This window comes from Scardinius erythrophthalmus, assembly GCF_964197995.2.
Source record: "Scardinius erythrophthalmus genome assembly, chromosome: 7".
NCBI classification, from domain to species: domain Eukaryota; kingdom Metazoa; phylum Chordata; class Actinopteri; order Cypriniformes; family Leuciscidae; genus Scardinius; species Scardinius erythrophthalmus.
Window position 1 is genome coordinate 7,697,952 of NC_138227.1, and position 21,842 is coordinate 7,719,793.

The 21,842-nt window shown below is 43.1% G+C and overlaps 1 protein-coding gene across 9 annotated transcripts in view; it reads right to left on the bottom strand.

Moving 5' to 3' along the window:
* Positions 1–19,300, bottom strand: part of LOC308694232 (uncharacterized protein) — a 53,449-nt gene extending 34,149 nt beyond the window's left edge. For 2 of the 9 annotated variants that reach the window (XM_081371646.1, XM_081371647.1), the window contains exons 1-6: positions 19,183–19,277; positions 14,302–14,432; positions 13,853–13,966; positions 12,467–12,580; positions 11,796–11,909; positions 10,422–10,535 (exon numbers count right to left, since the gene is read on the bottom strand). In XM_081371646.1, coding sequence (XP_081227772.1) covers positions 10,422–10,535; positions 11,796–11,909; positions 12,467–12,580; positions 13,853–13,966; positions 14,302–14,351 — 506 coding nt within the window. In that variant the 5' untranslated portion in view covers positions 14,352–14,432; positions 19,183–19,277. Of the gene's footprint in view, positions 1–708; positions 9,693–10,421; positions 10,536–11,795; positions 11,910–12,466; positions 12,581–13,852; positions 13,967–14,301; positions 14,433–14,779; positions 14,896–19,182 lie in introns of those variants that run through there. The other 7 variants (XM_081371640.1, XM_081371639.1, XM_081371641.1 and 4 more) reach the window with 7 other exon arrangements.
* Positions 19,301–21,842: the final 2,542 nt, after the last annotated feature.

Genomic DNA, 21,842 nt, shown 5'->3' on the forward strand with positions numbered 1-21,842 from the left:
CAAACTTAAACCCCCCCAATGTTCAAACCAAATCTACGCCCTTACACCTGTTCTGTATCAGTGCTTATTGCTCAGCCTTTATCTGCCTCATTAACGTAGTGCTCCTTGCGAAGTATTGCCTCTCTAAGTGTACATGTCCGAGCCGTTTCTGAGTACCTTGTCTTCCTGTGTTACTGACCCTTGCTAACCTCACCTTCTCTGATTGTCTGCAGCCTGCCTCTCGACCCATTGCCTGATTTCTGACCTAGTTTCTCAGTCGCCTGCCTCGACCACTTGCCTGTTCCTGGATACTGTTCCTCAGCCGCCTGTCCTCTACTTCAAGCCTGTCTCACTCTCCACTCGGCGGGACCCACTCAAGCTTACCTAAGTTACTTTTACCTGCCTTTGTTAATAAAGTTGTTGCATATGGATCTGCCTCTGCCTACTGATTCGTTACACAAATATCTTTCATATAAATTAAACAAGTATGAACTGGACAAAAAAAAAAAAAAAAAAAAAAAAAATTATATATATATATATATATATATATATATATATATATAAACTGTTAAGCAAAAAATAAATAAACAAATATATATATATATATATATATACATATATATATATACATATATATATATACATATATACACATATATATATATATATATATATATATATATATACAACGGCAAATACCTGTTTGTTTCCATTGAGCAATGGGTCAACAATCAACTTTTACATAAAAACTGGATTTTAAAACCCAAACACTTATCAGACATCAGATATATTCATATTTTTAAAGAATTCATATCTAAAACAAAACTCACACAACACTCAGCCAGAGACTCGTATAAAACGTATCACGTGCACTGGTTTTGTATTGTCTATAAAACCATGAAAAAAGACCCAGTATTCTAACATCTAATGGATATATTTCAATGTAATGTATTTTTTTTTTTCAAATTGGCCAGGGGCCTCATTTATAAATCTGTGCGTAGGAACCTTACTAAAAGTGTACGTGCGCCCGAAAGCCAAAAATGGCGCACGCAAAAAAATATTAGACTTATAAAACCGTCCGTACGCCAGAACCTGCGCAGAATTCACTTTATAAATCCCAGTCAGCGGAAGATTGTGCGCACATGGGTCTCCACCCGAAATAACCATTTCACGAGTTCACACTTACAAATAAGTCAGATAGAATAAATGCGTATTTGGCGTGCTGTCCGAGGAGAGGGCTCCGGGCTCGGTATTCGGCCCGAACCCAGAGTACTCCCCCCCGTATTCCTGGCTGTGAAAGAACAAGCCAAGAGTGAGGAGTCGGGGTGGTGGAGGGATGCTGAAAACTGTCAAGGAAGTTAGATGAGTTGACAGAGTGAATATATATATGCTTCCTCTCATGCTGATAGGGTAGACATGGTAATTGTTTGATGAGTTGATTGATTGATTGCTTGCTTGATTATTTGAACGTGCTCCTCCCGAACTTTGTTAATAAAACATCATATATGGAGCTTACAACGCCTAGTTTTACTATGCAGATCCTCATCTGCATATCATCTGCATATGATTATTCATCCACGTGATAACGTTTAACGGTACAAGACACATTACATTAATAAAAATCAAGTAGTTGCCTATCTTTGCCTTGTTTTTTAAATACATAAATCAAATAGTGTAAAATACATTTCAGAGAAAGTTTTTCTCAATCTTTTCCACTGGCCGAATAGTATTTTTAATTGATTTATATTTTTAATGGAAACAGATAGGCCTTGGGCATTATTTGCACAAAACAATTTTCTCAGACAATATGGTATTATTATGATAAGCAATTATCTCTGTGGTTAAAACATTAAAGCACACCACAGGAAAAGTGTTCAAAAACAATCGCATCCACAACAAATATTTCTATTGATTAAATATATAAAAAATGTTGTAACTTCTCAGTAATGATTTCATGTTTAAGTGTTTAACTTCATTAATTTGAATGGCATATTTAATCTAAATGTTTATATCATAAGTAAAACATAGTTTAAATAATTATTTTATTTATTTCAACTGTTATTTGAGTCAGTTTCACTAAACGGCTCAACACGCTCGCTGGCGCGGACATTTAAGATGGGATGGATATTTGCTTCAGTGACAGGCTTGGTGAGTGAAATTATATTTGTATTATCTTTATGTATATGTTTAATTTACTTTAGATTTTCTGTCTAAAAGTGACCAAAAAGACATTTAACTCCAGCTCACCATCGGTGTCGCCAAACTGCTCCATCTCCAAAACGTTCGTACGCATGGGTCAGAGTTTGCGTGCAGGTGCGCACATTTTCCCGCCATGTTTGTTTTTATAAATCACAACTTATGCGTCGGAAGTGGCGTACGCCTCTTTCAGGTCCTGTTTTGTGTGTACGCAGCGGTTATAAATGAGGCCCCAGGTCCTGTGGGCGACGGTACGATCACAACTCACACAACAATTCACCAATAAATACTGGGAATATTCCCATCATCCTACAAGAGAAGGACAAACTCCAGGAGTAGCAGCTGAAATCTGTGTGACTGTTAAAGGTGGAGTTTATTAAAGTGGAGATTGAAGACATGAGTGATCCAGAACCATCAGGAATAAAACATGAAGATACTGAGGAACAAATAGGTTGGTGTCCATTCTTGATTCTTCATTGTTTAAGCTTGGGAACATTTCCCCCCTATCAGTAATTTTAATAGATTTAGTGGCTGTAAAATAATGCATAATGTAGGGGTGATAAATAATGTCTAAATGATCATAACCTTAAATAATAGTAATTGTCATTAACATTTAATTGCATTAATAAGCAAATGACAGAGGTATCCTTTGCACACAACAAATATCTGGTACATTATACAGATTCTGATCTCTAAAGCTTTCTGCTAATAAATCAGGTTTACATGAATTTTCACATTTATTCTCCATTAACTGATTATGAATTAATATGTTTATTCAAGACACATTACATTAATAAAAATCAAGTAGTTGCCTATCTTTGCCTTGTTTTTTAAATACATAAATCAAATAGTGTAAAATACATTTCAGAGAAAGTTTTTCTCAATCTTTACTCAATCTAAACTCCATTAATTTGACTAATTTTCACATTTATTCTCCATTAACTGATTATGAATTAATATGTTTATTTCAGACCAGATGGAAATGATGGAGCACAGACACAAACTGAATGAAGTGGATGAAAAACATTGTAACTTAAAAACTCAAAAAAAAAAAAAAAAAAAAAAAAGCCAAAAAGCCAAAAAGCTGCACGTCTGCTCTCAGTGTGGAAAGAGTTACACATATATATCTGGACTCAAAAAACATCTGTGTTTTCCCTCTGGAGAGAAACCATTTAACTGTGATCAGTGTGGAAAAGGTTTTAGTTCATCATCAAATCTAAAACAACACCTGACAGTTCATTCAGATGAGAAGCCTTATGTGTGTTCTCTCTGTGGAAAGAGTTTTACATGGCTGGATCATTGTAAACTGCACCAGAAAATATATTATTTTATTATTCATTATATATACATAATGACGTGAGAGATCATGTGTGTTTGGACTGTGGGAAGAACTTTTTTTTTTTCTAGAGCTGAATATCTGAAACGGTATCAATATTGTGACAAGAGTTTCACTCAGTCTGGAAACCTGAAAAAACATACTGAAGAAAAGCCGTACAAATGTACTCAGTGTGGGAAATCCCAATCTGCCAGATGAAAGCATATGAATACATACAAGGCATAAGTTCAATTACCTGAGTATGACTCTAGTAGTCAGCTGGCAGAGGACCTAAATAAGTTTTATTTACGATTTGATGTGCCTGATTTTGGTCCAGCGATAGTCTATGAAATCTAAAACGAGTTATGGTTGTGCTCATAACTGTTTTGACGAATTGTCTGTAATGAAAGTCTTCAAGGGTTGTAATGTGAGAAAAAGCCCTGGTCCAGATAAAATCGGAGGGAGTTTAATTAAAGGTCCCATGACATGAAATTTTCACTTTCTGAGGTTTTTTAACATTAATATGAGTTCCCCTAGCCTGTATATGGTCCCCAAGTTTCTAGAAATTTCAATCGATGTAAATCGAGCTTTTGTTATCTTTCTCTGCCTTTGAGAAAATGGAAGCTCAATCGCACTGATCTTGAATCTCCTCCTTGTGACGTCATAAGGAGGAATGTTACCTCCCCTGTCTCTGCTTTGCCCGCCCAGAGAATATTTTCCGCCCATGAGAAAATGAGCTAGGAAGTAGGAACGCGCTTCGAACGAGAGTTCTCTCGTACTGCGTTTTTGCTAAAAACACTATGGGAACCCCTTGCAAAACGCCGTGCGTGCCGGGACAAAAACACCAATCACCGGAAGCTAGTTCAGGCATACAGTGCATAATCACCGGATAGACTCACACAGAGTCAGGGAATAAGGGAGGAGGCCTAAATTCCCTAAACTGTAGCGTCCGTGGGTTACATTACCTCACGGGGAAAGTCTAAAGACGAAAAGGGTTTCCCCCCGTCCTTATATAGACATGTCCTCAGACACGAATACATCACATAGCCAAGGCAAGGAGCCTGCACTAATGCGGAAAAACGTGGGTCTTACGTAGTTTGCCCAGTAAAATCTGCAGCGCATAGCGCTTGTAAGCAGATTACACCGACAAAAGCTTAGCCTGCAGGGCGGGAACCTCTAGGTTATAAAACCTAATAAATGTAGACGGCGAGGCCCAGCCCGCCGCCATACATATATCTTGTAAGGGAATCCCGCTAGACCAAGCCCACGAGGAAGCAACGCCTCTCGTGGAGTGCGCTCTAACTCCCAACGGGCATTGAATGCCTTTGGCAGTATAAGCCAGCGCTATGGCGTCAACTATCCATCTGGATAGACTCTGTTTCGAAACAGCCGTTCCTTTGGAACGACCGCTGAACGAGACAAAGAGCTGCTCTGTCTGTCTGAAGGCAGCAGAGCGGGATACATAAGTTCTTAAAGCCCTAACTGGGCAAAGAAAACTCGAGTCCCCCTCCTCACTCGACGCCGGCAGGGCAGCCAGGGAAATAACCTGAGCCCGAAAAGGCGTGTTGAGGGATTTCGGCACATAGCCGTGCTTAGGTTTGAGTATGACCTTAGAGTCATTAGGACCAAACTCCAAGCACGTCGGGCTCACAGAGAGCCATGCGCAGTGCAGGTCGCCTATGCGCTTCACTGAAGCGAGAGCCATCAAAAACACTGTTTTGAGAGATAAGTGTTTGAGGCTGATAGACTGAATAGGCTCAAAAGGGGCACTTTTCATAGCCGCCAGGACTGTAGAAAGGTCCCAAATAGGGACTGAAGGAGGTCTGGGCGGATTCAGTCTCCTGGCTCCCCCGAGGAAGCGGATGACTAAATCATTCCTTCCCAGTGACTGACCTAGCGCTGAACCAGAGAACGCTGAGATAGCCGCCACGTACACTTTAAGCGTGGAAGGGGATCTGCCCTTATCCAACAGCTCTTGTAAGAAGGAGAGAACCTCCGTTACCTCACATTCGAGGGGTGAAAAACTCCGAGCCGTACACCAGCTGGAGAAAACCGACCACTTCGAAGCATAGAGCCGCCGAGTCGACGGCGCTCTAGCCTCAGTGATGGTATTTAAGACTCCCCCTGTGAGACCAACGGATATCCGTTGAGTGCCCACACATGAAGGGACCACAACTCCGGGTGTGGGTGCCAAATCGAGCCCAAGGCTTGCGAGAGGAGGTCTCTCCTCGCCGGCACTGGCCATGGAGCGATGTCTGCTAGCTGCATCAGAGCCGGAAACCACGCCTGGTTTTCCCAGAACAGTGCCACAAGCAGTATTGGGCATTTTGTTTCCCTGATCCGTTCCAGCACCTGTGGCAGGAGTGAGACGGGGGGGAAAGCGTATAGCGGGCAGCGCGGCCACGTTCGGGACAGCGCGCTGCTGGTCTTTGAAAAGAACACGGGGCAGTGAGCGTTTTCTTGGGACGCGAATAGGTCCACCTCCGCTCTGCCAAATCTCTCCCACAACAGCCGGACTGTTTGTGGGTGTAGAGACCACTCTCCTGGGGGAATGTTGTTCCTGGACAGTCTGTCCGGGCCCACATTCCGAAGTCCGGGCACATGCACTGCTCTCAGCGAACGTAAGTTGTGCTGAGCCCATATTAGGAGGCGTTTCGCCAGCCTGTACAGGGACGCTGATTTCAGACCGCCCTGGCGATTTATATAGGACACCACAGCCATATTGTCCGAACGGACTATGACATGTTGGTCCATGATGTGGGGACAAAAACGCGTCAGCGCGTTGTGTACTGCCATCATTTCCAGGCAGTTTATGTGTTGGGAGCTTTTCTCGTTCCGACCATAGGCCGAAGCACGGTCTGCCCTCGAGCAGCGCTCCCCATCCCGAGGTGGATGCGTCTGTCGACACCATCGTTACCCTCGAGGAAGTCCCCAGGCTTACACCTGACCGGTACCAGTCGTTCGCCAACCAAGGTACCAGGGCTGTGACACAGTCCTGATTGACCTTGAGGCGCAATCGACCGGTTACCCATGCTCCGCGTGGTACCCGCGCTTTCAACCAGAACTGCAGCGGGCGCATGCGGAGCAAGCCCAGCTGGAGAACTGATGATGCTGAGGCCATAAGACCCAGCATCCTCTGAAACTTCCTGAGCGGGGTTAAAGCGCCGCAGCGGAAAGACCTCGCCGCGCTCTGAACACTCAGCACGCGCTGCGGCGACAGCTGTGCTGTCATAGATAGTGAGTCCAGAACTACCCCCAGAAACGAAATTGTTTGACTGGGGATCAGTGAACTCTTCACCCAATTGACCGTGATACCAAGATTCTCGAGGTGATCGAGTAAGATGGCTCTGTGCTCTATGAGCTGAGATCGTGATTGGGCTAGGATTAACCAGTCGTCCAAATAGTTCAGCACTCTCATGCCTCTGTTTCTGAGAGGGGCGAGCGCTGCGTCCATGCACTTCGTAAACGTACGAGGTGCCAGGGACAAGCCGAAAGGCAGGACTGTATACTGGTATGTCTGACCCTCGAAGGCGAATCTCAAGTATCGCCTGTGGTGCGACGCTATTTGTATTTGAAAATACGCGTCCTTCAGATCTATCGATATGAACCAGTCTTCTCGGCGAACCTGCGCGAGAATTTTGCTGGTCGAGAGCATTTTGAAACTGCGTTTCGCTAACGCTCTGTTCAGTCGTCTTAGATCCAGAATGGGTCTGATACCACCGTCCTTTTTGGGGACTAGAAAGTATCTGCTGTACATCCCCTGTTCGCTTTGCGCACGGGGAACACGTTCTATCGCCCCTTTGCTTATCAGTTTTGATATTTCGGCGCGAAGTAGGTGTGCTACTTTCAACGGCACCGAGGTTTCGACGCGCTCTGTAAAGCGTGGAGGGCGTCGAAAAAACTGTAGCGAGAAGCCTCTCTTTATAATGCCTAAGACCCAGTCCGAAACCCCTGGAAGCGCTGCCCATGCTTCTGCATGGTTGGCTAAGGGCCGGATACAGAGCTCGCTCTGTTCGCCGTGTGACAGAGGTGCTACGGGACTCGCAAACGTAGGCGATTCGCCTGTGGCATTTGAGGCAGGGGGCGCGCTTAATACAGCGGGCGGAACGCTCGCCCTCGACCCCGCAACAGTGTTTAGCTGAGTGAGGGAGGGCTGCGAGAGTCCCGTGGGACTCATGTGTGCAAGTATATGTGGGCTGAGAGCGGGCACATTTACTGATTTGGGCGCGCCGCCTGTGTGAGCAGCGCGCGCGCTCACAGGTCTCGCTTTTACGGAGAGCCTGTGATCTGATAGACATAGTGTTCGTGGGCACTGGGCAGTGGGCACTTTTACTATGTTGGAAGCGCAATCGACCGGAGTCGATTTTATTCGCGCGAGCCCTAAATGTAGGGCTGTGCTTGTGTGTAACGATGGGCACGGGGGGATGGGCATCGATACTACATTTATAGCACCATCGGCCGTGGCCGGGACACCAGAAATCACACTCATTTTGGGATATATCTGGGTAGCCGTGAAAACGGCTTTTGTGTGCAGGCAAGCGGGCAGAAGAACAGGCTTGCGCTTTGCAGGTAGCACTGGAACAGCCGCGAATCTTGGGGCTGAAACAGCGAGGCGCTTGGGTGAGAGGCCGGCCGCAACGGGACTCACACACCTGCGCTTTCCTAGCGGTGCTAGGATTTCTTCGGAACCTCAGGTTTCACCACAATCCTCGGTCGCGGCCCCTGCGCAGGGCGCCGGGCGGCTGATCAAGAACGGGGCCTCGAGCTGCGTTGTTGCGGCTGCTGTGAAGATGAGGCCGAAGGCGGGGGCTGAGGCTGAGAGCTCCACGGGGTCCGTTTTCCACGACTCGCCGCAGAACCAGAGCGCTTCGGTAGGAAGTGCTTGAAGGCTTGGGACGCTTTCTGGGCTTCGGTAAATCTCTCCACGAACTCGGAGAGAGAAGAACCAAAGAGGCCAGCGGAAGACAGCGGGGCGTCGAGAAACGCTGTGCGCTCGGAATCAGACATCTCCGTGAGCGTTAGCCACAAGTGCCTTTCAGCGACAGTAGCGGAAGCCATGCACCGTCCCATTGCTTGCGCGGCAGCCTTGGTAGCTCGGAGCGTAAGGTCCAAAGCACTCCTTAGATCCGCCAAACAGACAGCATCAGGTCCCATCTCATCCAACTTACGGAGGAGATCTCCCTGGAAGATCTGTAAGGTCGCCATGGTGTGTAACGCTGACGCTGCTTGCCCAGCAGAGGCAGGGAGAGGTAGCCTCGGTCCTTAGCATTATCCAGCGAGGAAAATGCAGGCGACACAGATGAGCGCGTCCGCGCAGAGTAGGGCGCGTTCCAGGCCTTCGCAACTTCTTCATGTAGCTCAGGAAGAAAAGGAGCGGGCTTTGATTCCGGAGAAGAGCGCTCACCGGGGAGGAAGCTACCATCTAGCCGGGTGCGAGAGGGGGGCTCCGGTGCAGACCACTCGAGGCCGAGGCTTGCCGCGGCCAGCGCGAGTATCCGCATGAGCTCCGTCTCGATGCTGGCTCTCACCGAGGGCTTTTGGGCAGGAGGCGCGGGATCCTCAGAGACCGCCCAATCCTCGCTGTCCGAAGCCAGGAGAGAACAGGAATCCTTATCCCCCGACGCGGCCTCTGAAACTACCCCCTCAGATGAAGCGGCGGCAGACTGCGGGCGCTGAGCATCGGGGAGTGATTCGAGCGAGGCCGGTGAAGCTAGCGGGCGAACCGGCGAGCTTAGTCGGGCTGGAGCGGGTTCCGGGATCCGCTGCGAGCGCCGTTTCTTTCGGCGCGGCATCGCGGCGGTGAATGCAGGCTTCGCGAAGGATGCCAGGCGGGTCCTCAGAGCCACCATCGGCAAAAGCTCGCAGTGAGCGCAGCCGCCGTCAGCGAGCGCGAGCGCTGCATGGTCCTCACCGAGGCAGGAAACACAGATGAGGTGGTTGTCTCCCTCGGCGAGTGGGGCTCTGCACGAGCCGCAGGAAGGCATCTTTAAAAAGACGCCGCTCTTTTAGGGGTGAGTGTAACTGATACACCACACGCACACACAGAAAAACAGAGCAATAATAGAAAGGATATGATGCGTCGGAAAGCGCAGTAGGTACAGCTGTAGAAGGCGGCGTTGGCCAGCAGCTTCGAGTGCTCGTCCCGCTGAGATGCTTGCCTCGACGACGCTTGCTTCCGTGATCCAGCGATGCGTGCGCTCCGCTGAAGAGAACAAAATTGAGTGAATCAGCCTTTTCGAGCTCCTTTTATAGGGATAAGCCACGCCCGTTTCGGCGGGAAGTGGCGAGGAGGGCGCGAAGCGCCCTCATTGGCCTGATGTTGCATCAGCCTGCGCTCGATAGGCTTATGCAGTTGCCGCAGAGCAGCCAATGAGCAGACAAGCCGTCTTGCTTCAGCTGTCTGCTGCTGCCGCAACGCGTTTTACATATATGAAAATTAAGGATAATTTTTTGCTTCAGTGTTTTCGTGAAAAGAGACTTTTCCCATAGCGTTTTTAGCAAAAACGCAGTACGAGAGAACTCTCGTAAGAGAACCGTGTGGAGTCAACTCACAGCCGCTCCGCAGCCCTGCTGAAAACGTGAAGCAGGTTTTTGAATACATTTTTATTTATTTACATTAGTAAGCTACAGGACATCGTCTTTCAAAACATGACCTGCGCGAAAGCGAAAAAATAAAAATAAAAATGGTACCCAGCCCTTATGAAAATGCGAATGCGTCTCTGTCCCCAGCACATTTCAAACCAAACTGACGCCCATGTATTCGACTATGAGGTTCATAGTCGAATCAGACCTCCGAATCGAATCGTCGAATCCTCGACTATTAGAAGTCAGCCCTAAAATAATTCCTCATATCTTGTAGAATATATTACTGATAATGTTCTGATAATATAAAATGCCATACTATAATCATATTTTTATAGAAATGTAATACCTGAGATCATGTTGTGTATCTTCACTCTTAAAATTTACTGGATGACCCATAGACGCGTCACTCCTCATAGACACACAGCTGGGCTCTGGTTCTGATCTCTTCTGATGAACTGAACTATAACATAATATTAAAGTTAATACATTGAATTACTGTATTCAAAAATCACATTTTCATTTATCCTTAAAGAATTGATTTTCACAATGTTGATTAAAAAAAATGTAAAATGAACTAAGTGCTCTCATATACGTCTCTCACTGTGAATTTGATTTTATTTAATTATATCAAGATTTTGATTTGATTTATTTAATTATATCAAGAAAGCCTTAAACATAAAACAAAAGGCATCAAATACAATCGAGGATAAAAACACAATAAAGTCCAGGACTTATTTCCATTGTGGTCCTCAACACATAACAGCAGCACAAGACACTTCCATATTGTGTGATAATCAATGACATAACATGCTGTACAAACATTTTCCTTAAATAAGCAAAAATATAAACTGTAACTGGCCCCTGGTTCTGTCCCGCTACCCTCTCTAATAACCAATCCTTGGTCCTCTTTTTAAAAGAGTTCATGCTTGAAATCACTTTCATTTGCCGGTCTAACTTATTCCACTGAACTGCCCCTATATAAGCAAATGTTTCTTTCCCTAACACTGTCTTGAATGCATAAGGACAGAGGTCTGATATACTGCCACGAGTGAAAATAGTGTGTGTCCTTCACCTTAGTAATGAGACACACAAATTTTTTTGGGACATTACCACACAATATTTTATGGATCACGGTCAGTCTTGACATAATAACATGCGACTCAACAGGAAGCCAGTTAAGCTCAACAAATTGTGACCTACCTATATGAGACCTATGGCCCATGTTTAGAATTTATTTTGTGCTGTTTGCAGTCTCCCTTTGAGTCATTTTGTTAGGCCTTCAACCAGGAAGTCGAAGTGCATGCATATTCAAACTGGTTTAAAATTAAAGCATTAGCTAAAATGATCATTGTTGACCTATCTAAAAATGTAGAATTTCTGGCTAAAAACTTTGTAAGCACGATGACTTTACTCAGAACCTTACTGGCCATCTTCCTGCCATCCAAGTTGCTTTCTAGGATGCAACCCAGGTATTTTACTGACGTTTTTGTACTGACCACAAAATTATTCAAAATAACCCTAAATTCCGAGCATCTATTCAATTTGTATTTTGAGTCAAACAGAATGGTCTCCGTCTTTTCCACTACATACACTAAAATATTAGCTACACATAAAAATAACTGTAAGCAATGTCCAAACAGAATTTCTCATATCTTGTACAATATATTACTGATAATGTTCTGATAATATAAAATGTGATATTTTTATAGAAATGTAATACCTGAGATCATGTTGTGTATCTTCACTCTTAAAATTTACTGGATAACCCATAGACGCGTCACTCCTCATAGACACACAGCTGGGCTCTGGTCCTGATCTCTTCTGATGAACTGAACTATAAAAAAATATATAATAAAAAAATAAAATAATAATAATATATATATATATATATATATATATATATATATATATATATATATATATATATAAAATTTATTTATTTAATATTTTAATATACATTTTTAAAAGTATTTTAATAAAAGAACAGGCTGGTCTAATTGTTTTCAATAAAATTTCAACTTTTAATGTAATAAAAACATCTTCTTTACTATAATTTAAAGATGATATAATCTGGAGTTTATTCAAAATACCTGCAACCAACCCACCGATCGAATATTCGGGTCCAGCCCTAATTCAAAAATCACTTTTTCATTTATCCTTAAAGAATTGATTTTCACAATGTTGATATATTTTTTTAAATGAACTAAGTGCTCTCATATACGTCTCTCATGTGTGAATAACACAACATTGACTAAAATATTAGCTACACATAAAAATAACCGTAAGCAATGTCCAAAAATAATTTCTCATATCTTGTAGAATATATTACTGATAATGTTCTGATAATATAAAATGCCATACTATAATCATATTTTTATAGAAATGTAATACCTGAGATCATGTTGTAGATCTTCACTCTTAAAATTTACTGGATAACCCATAGACGCGTCACTCCTCATAGACACACAGCTGGGCTCTGGTTCTGATCTCTTCTGATGAACTGAACTATAACATAATATTAAAGTTAATACATTGAATTACTGTATTCAAAAATCACATTTTCATTTATCCTTAAAGAATTGATTTTCACAATGTTGATTAAAAAAAATGTAAAATGAACTAAGTGCTCTCATATACGTCTCTCACTGTGAATTTGATTTTATTTAATTATATCAAGATTTTGATTTGATTTATTTAATTATATCAAGAAAGCCTTAAACATAAAACAAAAGGCATCAAATACAATCGAGGATAAAAACACAATAAAGTCCAGGACTTATTTCCATTGTGGTCCTCAACACATATTATCAGCACAAGACACTTCCATATTGTGTGATAATCAATGACATAACATGCTGTACAAACATTTTCCTTAAATAAGCAAAAATATAAACTGTAACTGGCCCCTGGTTCTGTCCCGCTACCCTCTCTAATAACCAATCCTTGGTCCTCTTTTTAAAAGAGTTCATGCTTGAAATCACTTTCATTTGCCGGTCTAACTTATTCCACTGAACTGCCCCTATATAAGCAAATGTTTCTTTCCCTAACACTGTCTTGAATGCATAAGGACAGAGGTCTGATATACTGCCACGAGTGAAAATAGTGTGTGTCCTTCACCTTAGTAATGAGACACAAAACATTTTTTGGGACATTACCATACAATCTTTTATGGATCATGGTCAGACTTGACATAATAACATGCGAGGAAGCCAGTTAAGCTCAACAAGTGGCCTACCTATATGAGACCATGTTTAGAATTATTCTTATTTTATTATTTTTTGCTGTTTGCAGTCTCCCTTTAAGTCGTTTTGTTAGGCCTTCAAACCAGGATGTCGAAGTGCATGCATATTCAAACTGGTTTAAAATTAAAGCATTAGCTAAAATGATCATTGTTGACCTATCTAAAAATGTAGAATTTCTGGCTAAAAACTTTGTAAGCACGATGACTTTACTCAGAACCTTACTGGCCATCTTCCTGCCATCCAAGTTGCTTTCTAGGATGCAACCCAGGTATTTTACTGACGTTTTTGTACTGACCACAACATTATTCAAAATAACCCTAAATTCCGAGCATCTATTCAATTTGTATTTTGAGTCAAACAGAATGGTCTCCGTCTTTTCCACTACATACACTACACTACATACACTAAAATATTAGCTACACATAAAAATAACTGTAAGCAATGTCCAAACAGAATTTCTCATATCTTGTACAATATATTACTGATAATGTTCTGATAATATAAAAAATGTCATATTTTTATAGAAATGTAATACCTGAGATCATGTTGTGTATCTTCACTCTTAAAATTTACTGGATAACCCATAGACGCGTCACTCCTCATAGACACACAGCTGGGCTCTGGTCCTGATCTCTTCTGATGAACTGAACTATAAAAAAAATTATAATAAAAATATAAAATAATAATAATAATATTACATATATATATATAATAAATAAATAAATATATTATATATATATATATATATATATATATATATATATATATATATATATATATATATATATATATATATATATATATATAATATATATTTATTTATTTATTTATTTGATATTTTAATATACATTTTTAAAAGTATTTTAATAAAAGAAGAACTGGCTGGTCTAATTGTTTTCAATAAAATTTCAACTTTTAATGTAATAAAAACATCTTCTTTACTATAATTTAAAGATGATTTAATCTGGAGTTTATTCAAAATACCTGCAACCTGGATAAAAATCTTCATCTCTGGATGTTTGAGTTTCATCCATAATGAAGCTGAACAGTTGAAACAGAATCTAATCTTCTGACTCTGAATGGAAATGACAAACAATAATTCAGCTGAACGGAACCTGAGATTCAGAGAAACAGGATCATGAGACGCGGCGTTCACTTCACTCAAATACACAATGTTAGCCGTAGCCTATATTAACACAAATGCTTAACCACAGACAACACGAAACCATGTTTTGCTCTGAAATGAAAAATATAAACCAAACACATAAATAATATGTCCTTTAAGGGAAATATTGGCCTAAATCCGGAAGTCACATGTAAAACGTCAAGTCAAGTCAAGTCAACTTTATTTATATAGCGCTTTTCACAATACAGATTGTATCAAAGCAGCTTCACAGTATTAAATAAAATAGTACATCAGTGTTTGTTTCTAGTGTAAAACGTCTCGAGCTTGAACACTCACCTTGATCAACGTTTGATCACATTCAGATTCACAAAATCCACCGCTGTTTCTATCAAGTTAGCCTACATGTATATCCGTGTCTTGGCTTTTGTGAAGGTTTCCATTAAACACTTTGCATTTGAATCTCAGTATAGAATCGATCCTGGCTGTTAAATGACGAAATATCAACTCTGAACATTTACTTTAACTTTTCATTTTTTTCCGCGCAAAACAAAAGTGTCGTGCCGAAAAGTGATGGTCCGCCGAAAATTGATTGCGCCCAGTCTCCTAACGTCTACAGCTGGATTAAACATTTTGCCGCATGAAGCCATTCTCGGTGGTAACTCCTACCAACACAGACAGGGAGACATGCTTATGCAAAGTTCATGAGAACATAAAATTCCTTGTTGAAAAGTTGCGTCATCATAAAGTGATTGACAGCACCAACTTGGAATCAATTGTGGAGGCAACCTGCTGTAGCATTGAGAAAAAAGAATGCATGTATGGAGATTGTGATGCCTGTAAAAATAAGGAGGTCCAAGCAATGGCTGATTATGACCCTGAGGCTTTGGTGTCATACCCACAGTGGACAACTGAAATGGTAGAAAGAAGAAGGAAATCAAAAGATCAAATGCCAGAAAAACGGCCTGTTAGGGTCACTATAAAAAAGGTGTGTGAAACTACATTGGAAGGGTTGCTTGACTTGTTTGCTAACCAGCTCACATTCTTTAAAAAGCACCTTTTTACAATAAGGAGTCAGTCCTGGCACTATAATGAGCTAAGGCAAGGGATGAAGTCACACGAGTGCCTAATTCATGTGGATTTCTCAGAGAATTACGCCTGCAAATATGCAACTGAGATCCAATCAGTGCATTTTGCTTCCTCCCAGGTGCAGGCAACACTCCACACGGGAGTGCTTTACTTTGGAGGGGTTGAAGACCATATGTGCTTCTGCACCATTTCACCCTCAAAGGAGAAAGGTCCCGCTGCTATATGGGCCCACCTCTCTCCCATCTTAGATCACCTGAAGCAACACCATCCCACAGTGTCGGTGCTCCATTTTTTCAGTGATGGGCCTTGCACCCAGTACCGCCAAAAGGGTAATTTCTTTCTTTTGAGCCAAAAAATGTACCAACTTGGTTTCATAGCTGGAACATGGAGTTTTTTTGAGGCCAGTCATGGCAAGGGGGCACCAGATGGAGTTGGAGGATCACTGAAACGCAGAGCGGACGCATTAGCTAACAGTGAGAAAGATGTGCCAAATGCACAAAAACTTTTTCAAGCATTGGTGGATGCACCATCATCAGTGAAGCTGTTCTACATTGAAGAACATGCCATTAACATCGCAATGGAGTTGATGCCAAAGTCACTTCCTGTCGTACCCTTCACCATGAAAATCCACCAAGTGGTCACGGTCTTCCCATATCAGCTAATTTACTGGGATGTGAGTTGCTCCTGTTCCACTCAGCAAAAGTTGGTGTGCCAGTGCCACCAAACAAAGACATTCAAGTTCCCTGCTGATCCTCTCACATTAAATGGAAAGCAGAGAGTTGGACAAGAGAGAGCTGTTGGAGAAGAGAGAACCGTTGGAGAAGAGAGAGCCGTTGGAGAAGAGAGAGCTGTTGGAGAAGAGACAGCTGTTGGAGAAGAGAGAGCCGTTGGAGAAGTGAGAGCCGTTGGAGAAGAGAGAGCTGTTGGAGAAGAGAGAGCTGTTGGAGAAGAGAGAGCCGTTGGAGAAGAGAGAGCTGTTGGAGAAGAGAGAGCCGTTGGAGAAGAGAGAGCTGTTGGAGAAGAGAGAACCGTTGGAGAAGAGAGAACCGTTGGAGAAGAGAGAGCTGTTGGAGAAGAGAGAGCTGTTGGAGAAGAGAGAGCTGTTGGAGAAGAGAGAGCTGTTGGAGAAGAGAGAGCTGTTGGAGAAGAGAGAGCCGTTGGAGAAGAGAGAGCTGTTGGAGAAGAGAGAGCTGTTGGAGAAGAGAGAGCTGTTGGAGAAGAGAGAGCTGTTGGAGAAGAGAGAGCTGTTGGAGAAGAGAGAGCTGTTGGAGAAGAGAGAGCCGTTGGAGAAGAGAGAGCCGTTGGAGAAGAGAGAGCCGTTGGAGAAGAGAGAGCTGTTGGAGAAGAGAGAGCCGTTGGAGAAGAGAGAGCCGTTGGAGAAGAGAGAGCCGTTGGAGAAGAGAGAGCCGTTGGAGAAGAGAGAGCCGTTGGAGAAGAGAGAGCCGTTGGAGAAGAGAGAGCCGTTGGAGAAGAGAGAGCCGTTGGAGAAGAGAGAGCCGTTGGAGAAGAGAGAGCCGTTGGAGAAGAGAGAGCCGTTGGAGAAGAGAGAACCGTTGGAGAAGAGAGAGCCGCTGGAGAAGAGAGAACCGTTGGAGAAGAGAGAACCGTTGGAGAAGAGAGAGCCGTTGGAGAAGAGAGAGCCGTTGGAGAAGAGAGAGCCGTTGGAGAAGAGAGAGCCGTTGGAGAAGAGAGAACCGTTGGAGAAGAGAGAGCCGTTGGAGAAGAGAGAGCCGTTGGAGAAGAGAGAGCCGCTGGAGAAGAGAGAACCGTTGGAGAAGAGAGAGCCGTTGGAGAAGAGAGAGCCGTTGGAGAAGAGAGAACCGTTGGAGAAGAGAGAGCCGTTGGAGAAGAGAGAGCCGTTGGAGAAGAGAGAGCCGTTGGAGAAGAGAGAGCCGTTGGAGAAGAGAGAACCGTTGGAGAAGAGAGAACCGTTGGAGAAGAGAGAGCCGTTGGAGAAGAGAGAGCCGTTGGAGAAGAGAGAGCCGTTGGAGAAGAGAGAACTGTTGGAGAAGAGAGAACCGTTGGAGAAGAGAGAGCCGTTGAAGAGAGAGCCGTTGGAGAAGAGAGAACCGTTGGAGAAGAGAGAGCCGTTGAAGAGAGAGATGAAGACCAACAGACAGACATACACTGGGAGAGCCAGGATGTGGTTGGACAATGGTGTGTCCTCACATATGGCCATGATATCTATCCTGGTACCATCCTGGAGGTCAATGAGACTCATGTGAGGGTCAAGTGCATGCACCAAATAGGAAAAAATAGATTCTTTTGGCCTGGTCGTGAAGATGTTCATTGGTACCCACATGAGGACATCCTCAGATTAATTCCACCCCCCACCAAGGTTGCAACACGGCATGTAGAGATCCAGAGGGATATCTGGTCGAGTATTTCTCAATAACTCAGCAGTTATTTTCTTGTTATAGGCATGTTCTGGTTGGTTTGGGTCAATTCTGTTACCCCCGTCAATTCTGTTGCCAGATGTGTCAATTCTGTTTTTAGTCTTTCATCTTGAATATTAATGAGATAATACAATGAAATATCAAACTACTTAATATTGTTATTTTTATATTGTGCAAGAGTAAGATATATGTTATAGTTTTATCTCTACCCTGTAATGTTCAAGTAATTTGATAAAAAAAACAAGTGCTCCCTTTGGATAATCCACTATTGCCTGGGGGTGAATCTAATTTTGAAGTTGTATAAATATAACATTTAATATCTGTTTTAAAGGCCTGAATAAAAGGACTACATGACAAATGAAACTAAAAAGATTTATCATTTTTTGATGTACTGTTACTTCTATATATTTGGTTGTTCGTCCGTAACAGAATTGACGAGAAAACTATGAACAGGTGATATTTTGATAAAATAGAGAAAATAATAAACTATCTGTATTTGTATAGCACTGAATATATCAACTTTAAAGTGTTTTCAAGGTAATTCTTAAACAATGGTTCTGTATGACAACCTTTTTTTTTTTTTTAAATTGAAATGCAAAATGTATCTCCAATTATAGAATCACCCATACATAACGTGCAAATAACCATCAGTTTATGTCCGTGGTAATAGCAAAGGTATGTCTGTGTGATACTTTAACGTTTCTTTTAACATAATAATAACAATTGTGGCCAAATAAGTGTTTGCAGTTTATAGCTTAGGTATCAGGTATGACATTTACATTATAGGAAATAATAGAAGCCTGTTGTTGCCGATGGAATACGTGTTTGTATTTGGAAAACGGACTGTAGCCTATAATAACATGACTTAGCCTACCGCTAAGCTATATAAAATAAAGACATGATCTCTTTTGCAAATATCCGTATGACTCTGCATTATTTTAGCCTACCTGCTGTACCAACCAATCCAGCCCTTTTTACCTGTTAAAATACCTTCAAATGTCGAAAACCCATAAAATACAGTATTCTACTTATAACAAAATGATTGAAGCCTCTACTTATTGCAATAAATAATGCAATCAATTTTCGGCAGACCATCACTTTTCGGCACGACACCTGTCCGTGAACGAATCGTTCTTTTGAACCGGTTCTTTTTAGTGAAACGGTGGAACCAGTAGGCTACATCAAATCGGACTGAATCGTTCGTAAGAGTTCGCGTCTTGAGTCAGTGTCAGTGCTGATCTTACTAAAGTTACTCACTTTCGGACATGCCTGACAGTCCCTCCGACTCGAAATAAAACAATATCCCCGTGTATTCTTTATTCCAGTAACTCCAACAGTTTACTGAACTGAGGCATGTGCTGATCAGAGAGAACTGATGGGCACGAGCAGCTGATACTGCGCAGCGCATGCGCGCACGAACTGTTTCTTTCGGACACGTTCGACACTGAAAACCGATGAGCTGATGAGCTGAGCATGTGTGCAATTTTTTCCAGAGGGACGAAATGCATGTTTCTTAAGTATTTTGTTGATCACCAGTAAGTGTGAAACAATAAAACATGTTGGAAACATGTTTAGGCCTATCACATAATTACTGTCTTATCACTGTAGTGTTTTAAAGATTGGGAAAGACAATGAATGGATTGTAAAACTGTCAAACTAAACATAGCCTACTAAAGCATTGTTTTCAGTAATTTAATTTCTAAGTAAGTTGATATAAATCTTTGACAAACTCCTGCCAAGGTTTTAAGGGTGCAAAGTAAATGTTTACAATATGCTAATCAAAACATAACGTAGCCTATTAAATATACTGGAGAGGATTATGCATCGACTTTTTTAGTTTTGTCGACTGTAGGCTAGTAAGGTTTCATATCAGTTCTCAGCTCAGCTTAGCACACACACACACACACACACACACACACACAGCTACAGCGGTTCTCAAGTCAAGAACGCTCTTGGTTACTAACGTAACCTCGGTTCTCTAGATGAGGGAACGAGTGTTGCGTAAGCTAGTTTACGCTATGGGAAAATCCCTTTTCTCGAGAATACTGTAGCCAAAAAATTATCCTTAATTTTTGCATTAATTTAAAACGCGTTGCTGCACAAGCAGACCCAGGCGAGGCAGCTCGCGCCTAGTGGTTGCTATGCAGCAACTGCTGCAACCTATCGAGGGACTGCCCGTGACATAAGCACCAATGAGGGTGCGGGCGCCCGTGCAGATCACGTCCTGCCAGAAGGGGCGTGGCTTATACTATATAAGCAGAGTCCAGATAGGTTGTTCTTTGGTTTTTCATACTGAAGCGAAACCAGAAAGTAGCACAAGCACGGCAGGGTTACGCAACACTCGTTCCCTCATATAAAGAGAACCGAGGTTATGTTAGTAACCGAGAGCGTTCTCTAACGAGAGTACTCTCATGTTGCGTAAGCTAACTTACGCTACGGGAACCCAATGTAAAATGCTGTGCGTGCTAGTGATGTCCACATATATATTCCCAAGGGCATGTGCACAGGGATACACATAATAGTGGTAATATCTAGGCCGGCCGGGGTGGGCCTAAGAATATAATTAACCATTCCTAGGTAGGGGAAATGGGTGCTTAGTACGGAAGAATAGCCGGGATAGACATCCGTGGGCTGGATCTCATAAGAATGATTTAATAACTGCTTATCAGTCAGAAGGCATCTGAACCCGAGGGACAGATGTGAGTGTATAATACAGTCAGGGGAATTAGTCTGATCTGTCGATCTAGTGCCCGAGCACGTACATAATACACAGTCTGAGTCGAGCAAAACAGTATGTATTATGTTAGACTGACAACAGTTTAGCCTGTAAGGCGGGAACTTCCAGGTTATAAAACCTCATAAATGTAGACGGAGAGGCCCAGCCTGCCGCCATACAAATATCCTGGAGTGAAACTCCGCTGGACCATGCCCACGAGGAGGCCATGCCTCTGGTGGAATGAGCTCTGATGCCCAGAGGGCAACGAAGGCCCTTGGACTTATAAGCTAGAGCGATAGCGTCAACTATCCACCTGGATAGGCTCTGTTTCGACATGGCTAGCCCTTTAGTACGGCCACCAAAAGAAAAAAAGAGCTGTTCTGACTGCCTGAAAGCAGCAGACCATTCAACATATATTCTTAATGCCCTGACAGGGCAGAGAAAATTCACATAGCCCTTACCATCAGGTCGTGGAAGAGCTGACAGTGAAATAACTTGTGATCGGAGTGGAAAGCACTTTGGGGACAAAACCGTGTCTTGGTTTGAGGATGACTTTGGAGTCATTAGGCCCAAACTCAATGCACGTAGCACTCACAGAGAGCGCATGGAGGTCACCCACTTGCTTAACTGAGGCCACGAGGAAAGCGGTCTTAAACGAAAGATACCGCACATCCACGGACTGAAGTGGTTCGAAGGGTTCACCCTTCATGGCATCCAGGCCCGTGGAGAGGTCCCAGGCAGGAACCAGAGGGGTCCGGCGAGGATTTAACCTCCTAGCTCCTCTCAAGAAGTGGATGATGAGATCATTCCTTCCCAGTGACTGGCCATGCATAGGTTTTGTAAATGATGCTATGGCCGCCACGTATATTTTGAGCGTGGAGGGGAACCTGCCCTCGTCCAAAAGCTCTTGTAGAAAGAAGAGAATCTCCGTAACGCTACAGCATTGTGGATTTGTGTTTCGGGCCGAGCACCAGCCATTCATTCTCCCTGATCCGCTTGATCACCTGTGTTAATAGCGCGATCGGAGGAAGCGCATAGAGCGGGCGGCTGGGCCAGTCGTGGGCCAGCGCGTCCCTGTGTTTCGTGAAAAATATTGGGCAGTGTGCATTCTCTGATGATGCAAAGAGATCGATTTCCGCTCTGCCGAAGGTGCCCCAGAGTAACTGGACTACCTGAGTGTGCAGGGACCATTCCCCGGGGG